The sequence below is a fragment of the Lytechinus pictus genome, chromosome 12, assembly GCF_037042905.1.
Source record: "Lytechinus pictus isolate F3 Inbred chromosome 12, Lp3.0, whole genome shotgun sequence".
Taxonomy (NCBI): domain Eukaryota; kingdom Metazoa; phylum Echinodermata; class Echinoidea; order Temnopleuroida; family Toxopneustidae; genus Lytechinus; species Lytechinus pictus.
In genome coordinates this window covers 30,530,001-30,538,820 of record NC_087256.1, presented here as the reverse complement: position 1 = coordinate 30,538,820, position 8,820 = coordinate 30,530,001, and the positions used below count along the sequence as shown (strand labels likewise).

The 8,820-nt window shown below is 35.3% G+C and overlaps 1 protein-coding gene across 4 annotated transcripts in view; it reads left to right on the top strand.

Moving 5' to 3' along the window:
• Positions 1 to 4,767: 4,767 nt before the first annotated feature.
• LOC129273139 (CMP-N-acetylneuraminate-poly-alpha-2,8-sialyltransferase-like) overlaps positions 4,768 to 8,820 on the top strand; it is a 7,953-nt gene continuing 3,900 nt past the window's right edge. The window contains exons 1-2 of one of the 4 annotated variants that reach the window (XR_010295323.1): positions 4,768 to 5,149; positions 6,781 to 6,913. Coding sequence is in view for 3 of the 4 variants with exons in the window: in XM_064107803.1 (XP_063963873.1) it covers positions 4,996 to 5,149; positions 6,781 to 6,913 (287 nt within the window). In the remaining variant the exon portion in view is untranslated. The remainder of the gene's footprint in view (positions 5,150 to 6,780; positions 6,914 to 8,820) is intronic. The other 3 variants (XM_064107803.1, XM_064107804.1, XM_064107802.1) reach the window with 3 other exon arrangements.

Sequence of the window (8,820 nt, the reverse complement as noted above, 5' to 3'; positions counted from 1 at the left end):
CACTCGGCAAATGACCTTGATTTCCAGAAAGATTTTTCTAGCGATCGATGGGATACGAAGCAAAAATTTTGACGATATGTTCCGGCATCCCTAATTTTAACCATAACCAAAACAATAAGATTTATATAGGCATATCCATGCAGGGAATGCGAATTATTCTTCTGTTTAACATTATTATGCTCACTCTGTTTCCCATGTTTTCAGCATTACCCTGCGTATTGCTGCGAAGTTTATGATTCTTATTTTCTTATTGAGCTGACTGTGCTTTTCTAATTTTGTCTACAGAATGTGCTTTCATCAAGAGTGTTGGCAACTAGCCACCAACCTCGATTTTTTAACTCATTTATTCATTAACCTCAAGGAACCCGATACTTTACTCAATGACACCTTACCTAAGACTTATCAGTGCCGAGGTCTATTCCAGTTCTGAAAACAAATCAATACAATGTTTTTTAAGATATTAGTCCTCGTAATCTCGTCCCTCTGAGAGGTTGTAGAACTTGTTTCATATTACCAATAATAATCTGTGTTTTTAGCTAAGTCAATTAAGATAAAAGAACCATTATAAATCAACCCAATTCGTTTTAAAGTTATATTGAAAGAATGGCTTCTGAAGTAGCGTTATTAGCGAGATAGGGAAAGGGCCAGAGGCTATCTGTTTAGGGCTTCTGCTGATGGCAATGAAAATTACGATCGCCAAATGTCGATGAATTTCAGTTCTAAGTTCATTGAAAAAAACCTTCATATTTCAGCAAATGAAATATGAATTTCATATAAGTATCATGAGCAAAGAAGACAATTATGGTTCAATATCTGCAATAATTAAAGAAATAAACCAGTATTCTATGAAGCTCACAAAAAAATGATCGACACAGCCATAGTTCTTCGATTCTCCACCTTCTTCTGCTTTTTTGTTATGATCATCTTCTCTTTTTCTGTCTCTTCTTCTTTCTCAGCATCATCACGTGATTTGGTGACCCATCTAAAACCTCAATTGCTTATTATGATGATATCAAGCCAGGATTCGCCCAAACGGCTCCAGAATTTTTCTGAAGGGGGGGGGTGTTTTTTGTCCCAAATATTTGGCAAGCCCGCCCCAACATGGTCATCAACAAAAAATGACGGGGTACACCGAACACCTTGCGCCCCCCCTCTTGATCCACACATGTCAAGAGATTAAAGAGATTAGGTGGCAACATCTTCGAGATGTATTATACAGCAACCGCGTAGCCAGGATTTCATTTTGGAGGGGGCGGTAAATGCACGCGAAGCGTGCCAACATTTACAGAACAATGAAACTCTGAAATTTCAAAGGGCGGACGTTTCATCAAATGCAGATATCTTTAATACCCCATTCAGCTCTAATTCAATTGATTTTCTAAGATTATTGAACTTCATTACAAGGAAAATAGCGCGCAAAAAATTGAAACTTCTGTGATTTATTGAAATTATATAAAAAGAGGATGATGTATAATTTCTTTGACTTATCCTGAAGCGCTTCATTTTGAATGATAAAGAAAGATAAAGAAGTTTAAAAGAATTTGATTAAAAAAATATTATACATTTTTTATTCTAATACGACACGAATGTTATACCTTCCTCTTTTTAAATTAGGAACCTATTTGCCCCCAAATTATGGTTGTTTAGTGATGAGCTGAAAAGCGGGAGAAGTTGCCTATATGGAGGTGACGGCAGAAATTGATATAAAGATTTTACCCGCCCGGAGTCGACCCGACCAGAAGTTGCGCGATCAATTTGAAAAATAAGAAGATAACTTCATATATTTCGGCATAACCTTACTCTAATTCCATGCCCTAATGTATCCATTTGAACTTTAACTGGCAAGAAACACATATAGCTGAGGTGGAAAAACAGGGTGAGGGAAACAAACGAGAAGTGCAATAGTGTCATTTAATCGCGCGCAGCGCGGAAGCGAAATTCATATATATACATTTAGAGCAAGAGTAAAGGCGTTTCTCTTTTAAGAAAAAATAAAGAATAAAAAGAAAAACCCTCTAAGCTACCTTTCTTCCCTTTCCTCCCTATGCTTTTCCTTTTCTCCTCTCTTTTTTTCCCTTCTTTTTTTTTTCTTTTTGGGGACGTTTTTTGGGGGGGCGACCGCCCCCACCGCCTCCCCTGGCTACGCGCCTGTTATACCGTTATCTCTTTTGAAAACATACGTGTGTGGCAATCATTGTCATGATTATTGATGTCTTTTTTTTTTTTAATATAGTTCACCTCAGTCTGATATCCTCCTTTTCTTTCCCAAATGCGTATTTACAATCTTAAGGCAATCTTGCGACCACCGTTTATCCGTTAATGTGTATTTATATGACTTGTATTATATTCATGATGCTTGAAATGGAAATATATACTTTTTTTAAACAAATACACACCTAGTAACCAATAATGCGTGAAGCATTTCCATTTATTTGAATACAGGATAAAAGAACATAGGTGCCGTGGCCGGGGATCGAACCCCGGACTTTCAATGTATAGCCTGGCGCCTGATGTCGTTCTGAATAAAAGTTTATATAGCGCCCCCACGTGGTACTTTCTATCAGATGCAAAATTAGTCGGTATCTGAAAATCATGCAAGGGTATCACGATGGAGCCATAATTTCCATCATAATAATCTTGCATGTCATTTAAAATCATTCCGTAATCTTCAAACTCAGTAAAACCATGTTATTGATGGGGTGTTTTTGTGGGGCTCCATTCAGGATGGCTAATTATTTTTCAAGTTGGACGTCGATTACCCTGACATTTCAATGGTTATCATCTTTAACCAGGAGCGGCGCTAAAAAAAAAAAGATTGGGGCAAGGAAGGGTTCATCGCCCCCGATGAGTTTTCAAGTTATGTAGAAAACAGAAAGGAAAAGGAAGGAAGGGGAAAGGATTGTATTTTTAAAAGGAGATTTTCCCCCTCTTCATTCTCATGTGCCATCCAATACTTCTTTTTTTCGTTTTATGCACATCATTCATGAAGCGTATTAATTTGACTATATTTATTGTGTGTATGTATAGGCTGTACAGCATGTGAGAATATCAAAGTTTTGTAATATCATGTTACGGATGTGGGAAAAACTACATGAAATGAAATTAGTTCTGCTCTAAATAGGGGTGTTAAAACTGACATCAGAATCGTCTGTAGATGACCACACCCTGGTGTGTTAAAATTACACCCTAACTTAGACATAACAAAATAATGATGTTGTAATGTGCACTCTTGGGTGCTAAACTATAGCACTGTAAATTTAATACCGGATAAAACTGAATGGTGTGGTACTCGATAAATTATGTACACCGATGAACACCACAGCATAGGAAAGTGTTAACACCTCTAGTGAAATAAAAGCCTCCGATAGCTTTTGGAAAATGGCAAATGCATACTGATTGCACCAGTTGTATGACGGTTTTTTATCCCCAATTTTTATTCATGGTAATGAAAGAAAATCTTAAATTTTAGCTTTACAATAAATAAAATTAATTTCTAATGATTGTGTTTGCAGGACATTGTGGTGAATGAATCTATCAATTAAAACACTTAAAGCAAGAGGTTTATTAATTATTTCTCAAAATTGTGGGAATTCGAAACAACAATTGCATGGCTCTGCAACAAAATGCAATCACTAAATGTCCATAGTATATGAACATGGAGCGTTGTGGCAGAGTGCACAAGTCTCTGGATTTAAAAACAGAGGGTCGTGCATGGGTTCAAATGCCAGTCAATGCGTACACTCTTAAAAAAAGGTTTACCCAATATTGGGTAAAATGGGAACATGCATGTTGGTTAGGTAAAACGGTAAATTGTACGCAACGTTGCGTTGCAAATAGCCCAATATGGGTAAAAAATTACCCATCAAACATGCATGTTCCCTTTCTACCCAATATTGTGTAAAATTTGAGTGTATCCTTAATTCAGCAAGAAATATTGATCCAAACTTTGCCCTTATTCCGGGTGAGGTGCATGGAGACAGAATGTATTCCATCGTGCAAGTTTGAACAGAACCTCAACTGGAGTGAGGATTCATGTGCATGCATCATTGTGTATATATTACTGCTGTATTCAACTCGATGATGTTGATGTGTACTATGTGGTATGTACGCTTCAACTTGAACTTCCTTTTATCGTGCAATGCAGTCATTAACGTATATCTCGTTCCTGGGAGAATCCGGTCGTAACATTATAGCTAGGGTTACACTTCGTAATTCCGAAGGTTCTTTATTCAGAAGGTTCGTAATTCCGAAACACGTAAATTGCCCATACCTCGATGTTCGTTAATCCGAAAACGTAAAAGGGTTCGTTAATCCGAACATTTGTGGCGTTATTCCGAAGGTTCGTTATTCCGAAGGTTCGATAATCCGAAAACGAAATAAGGTTCGATGTTCTGAAGGGTCGTTAGTCCGAAAACGAAATGAGGTTCATTGTTCCGAAGGTTCGTTAATGCGAAAACGAAATAAGGTTTGTTGTTCCGAAGGTTCGTTATTCCGAAAACGAAATAAGGTTCGTTAATCATTACGTTTTCGGACTAACGAACCTTCGGAATTACGAACCTTATTTCGTTTTCGGATTAACGAATCTTCGGAATTACGAACCTCATTTCGTTTTCGGATTGACGAACCTTCGGAATTACGAACCTTATTTCGTTTTCGGATTAACGAACCTTCGGAATTACGAACCTTCGGAAATACGATCCTTCGGAATAACCGAATTACCTTCGGAATAACGAAGCTTCGGAATTACGAATGTGTGCGATAGCTAGTATAGCCAGGCAGGAACATATTGAGCATAGATTATACTGGTAGGCCTATACATGCCTACTGGTTTATCAAGCATCAGCTATGTGTGTCAGAATGCCACCAGACCCGGCGCACCAAATGATCATCATTATTTTGTGTGTGAATTGAAAAATATGCATTTATCGGATCAGACGACTGGGGGCGAGGAGTATATATCTCTATGGAGGCGATGTCAACCATAATGTCTCTAACATGGTGCTTAATCGTTCAAAAGCTTTGTGGTGCTTGCTGCTTACAACGTGTGTTTCATTGTCATGGTTATTGTGGTATAAAGCAGGGGTATGGACATCCTCTGTTAATAACACCCACATGTTCAAATTCTCCCCATTGACTGTGAAGAGCGAAGGTAAGCAAGTCGGGCTAATTATTTATTCTAATAATAATAATAATAATAATATTTATATTTTATTTAGCGCGCACACCGTCCAGAGACGCTCATGGCGCGAGGCCAGCAAATTTTCCTTTAGATAACAAATATTATATACACGTACATTACAAACAGCTACTTAGATATAAATAGAAATCTTGAGTCACTACAAGTATTATCCTGGAAATTTTACATCTTATATTATCATAATATTTTTTGGAGGGTGGTATATCGACGCAGCCAAATGAAGACAAATTAAACTGGGATTTAAACGCTCAAAATTTGCTGAAAATGAGGACTTTTTATTGCTCCATCCCTATTGTGACTCCAGTCTTCCGTGTCTGCTGCGCTGTGCGTGTGCAATTAACCTCACATCGCAATGTACAACCATAATAGCTCTATGGTACAACATTCATGTGCATACATTGACATGCATTGCTATAGAGCTTTTGCTTGCAGACCGTATTACACATTAATTTTAGTCTTTTATTCAACCTTCATACATTCCCCTTTACATAATCGTACATGGGTAATTGTTGGAAGAGAATAGTGTCAAACTGCTGTGTTCCAAAGTATTTAATTTCTAAGAAATGTTTTGTCTCCATGTAGGCCGATATACATTATATATCAGATTTTAAAATAAAGCGAAAATAAGTTCAGGTTTGGACTACATTTATCAAAACATTTGTCCAATTACATTTTCCTAAACCCTAAACGTATCCGTACATTATTGATTATTTTTGAAAGGTTAAGTCCACCCCAGAAAAAAAAATGTTGATTTGAATCAATCATAGAGGTAGGTAATTTTATCCAACTCTATGGAGTCATCGAGAAAAATCGACTAGCATAACGCTGAAAATTTCATCAAAAATCGGATGTAAAACAACTTTATGTTTTGCGCATTTTTCACTATAGATGAACTACTCAGTGATATGCGACGAGATATTCGATGATGTCCCTCACTACTTTAGCTTTTTTTATTTTTTGAATAATACAATATTTCAATTTTTACAGATTTGACAATAATTACCAACTTTACTGATCTACAAACATGACAAAAATGTTAAAACAATGGTAATTCAACGTGTTCAGGGAGGAATAACTCTTTGTTTCACATGGCATTGAGGAGAAAATCCAAAAATTTAACATTTCACAATAATGAAATACAAAATAAATAGTGAGTGGATGACGGCATCAGTTCCCCTTTTTGCATACTTAAATTAAGCAAAAATTAAATGCCATAACTATTTATTTTACATCAATTGTATACATTAAACATTTTACATTTTGATAAAATGGTCAGTGTTATGCTCGTTTGATTTCCCCCTTTTACTCAAATCACCTTTTTTGTTGGGTGGACTTGACTTTAAATGTTTCACATTCTACATCCTCAAGGGTTCCATTCATTTCTTTTAAATAAGCATTCGAATCTAGTCATAAGATATATACTTTTTCCATCACATAATTATTTCATAAATAGCAATTTTACCCTATACCACAAATATGTTTCCCCTATAAAAGAATAATTGACAGTGTGAGTACAAACAAAGTCCTACAAGATGCCCGACCTTATCATAATTATCATATGTTTCTTCCATCATCCCACGCAGATAAATATATTACACATTACATCGAGGATATCAGAAATTACACCAATTCGAATGTTCACTCTGTAGAAAATGATGCCTTCATTTTCGACTACAAGGAAAAGAACATCAATGCAACAGTGGCCTTAGAAATTAGGTGAGTGCAAGTGCATTTCCCTTCTCTTTTTCTGGGGGGGGGGGTGGGTTGGGGAAGGGTGGATATTTTTAGGACGGGTTGTTTTGTCCTTTATCTAACTGTATATTTGTGATAACTTTGTATTTAATTTGTGAGTATTTCCTTCTCAGTTATTTATTTTTTTCTCATTTGATTATCTGTATTTATACTTTGCTATTTTGTTATTTGTTGTGTTATCTATTTTTTGAGGGGCCCACATTGTACAAGCATTGCTTTTTAGTGGGTCCCTCCATTTCCATCTTAATTTAATTTCTATTGAAAAATAGTATACTTATTTAAAACCTACAATGTGTTGCCCAAATTGTCTAAGTGTTATTTTTTTTTTTTTTTCACAACATATGTATCATTATTTTCTTTTCTTTTTGCAACGTATACAAATATTTATGTTTATATATGGTATACAATTCATGTATGTACAATTGATGGAAGTGAAATAAATAAATTTGAATTTGAATTTGAATTAGTGCAGTTGATACATTTGTGTAGGCCTATACTTAGAAATAAGAAACTTAAAAGAGATAACAGACGCAGGTTGTTTAATATTACATGTATCTGGCAAGGCATTACATGAGCATAATAAGTGAGCAATATTCTGGGGTTGGTTAGGTGGATATCTGTTGAATGAGTATGAGTTGGATTTGTATGGATATCTTTGTTGTAGAAAAAAAGATTGCAAAATGGAATTGGAATAGTTTTAGTTGAAAATGTATGCATGAATATGGCTGTTTGGTAAGTATTAATATCCTTTCATTCGAAATGGATCACCAAAATTAGAAATATTTTAGACACCTGTGGGTTGGGAAACGTTTGGGCACAACAGGAAGACGTAAATCCTAAATGGCCAATCCCTGCTCTAGAGTTACGCCAAAATGATATGGCTTTTCAAGACTGGCACAACGACTAACCAATGTGTAATTTACAGGATTTTCAAGGACACCCTTAATTTAGAGCCTTATCTCATACAACTTAATGAAAAAGATCGAACATATCACTGTAAATTTAGATGTGGCAGTCATTATTTGCCTTGCGTCAAGGGTCGTTATGAAGGTATTCTTAAACAGAATAGATTATGTAATCTTTGTAACCTGGGTAAGATTGGTGATGAATTTCATTATTTATTTGAGTGTTCTTACTTCAAATTAGACAGAAGCAAATATATTCCCTCTCAGTTTGCCAAACATCCAAACACTTTAAAAATGCATAGTCTATTTAATACTGAAAATTCCCAAAACACTGTCAAAACTTGCCAAGTTTGTTAATATTATTATGACACAGTTTCGTAGATAAGTACCAAATGTATATACCTGTATATTAATCTGTTATTATATCCTTTTTCTATCTCTTTTTGTTATTCATGTTTTCAACAGTATAATCTTTTGCATTCAAGGCTTTCTTCACCTTTTTTTGGCCATCTTGTTAGCTTTTTATATTTATTCATGTTTCGTTATGTATGTATTTATGTAAGTATGCATACTATGTATGAATGTATGATGTATGTATAACTGTGTATATTCTCATACTCCGAAAGGGGTCGACAGAATAAAGTTTCAGTTTCAGTTTCTGAATTTTCAATGTTTTTATTGTTGTGAAATATTGGATCAGTAATACTATCTGCAAAGTAATGTGAATGAGTACATATGCGAAGTGTTTTTTTTAAAGATGGAATATCGTTTCTATTCTCAACTTATTACGACTATACCCCCATACTCTTCATAGCTTAATCACAAATACAATTAGATAAATCATTGCCTATCAATGTAAAGCTCATCTTTAATCTCTTATAACTAATTAGATGCTTCCCCGTTTATGTATGAATGGGTAAAAACAATTTGAATATAGGATACAACCCCCCCCCCCCCGAATAATAT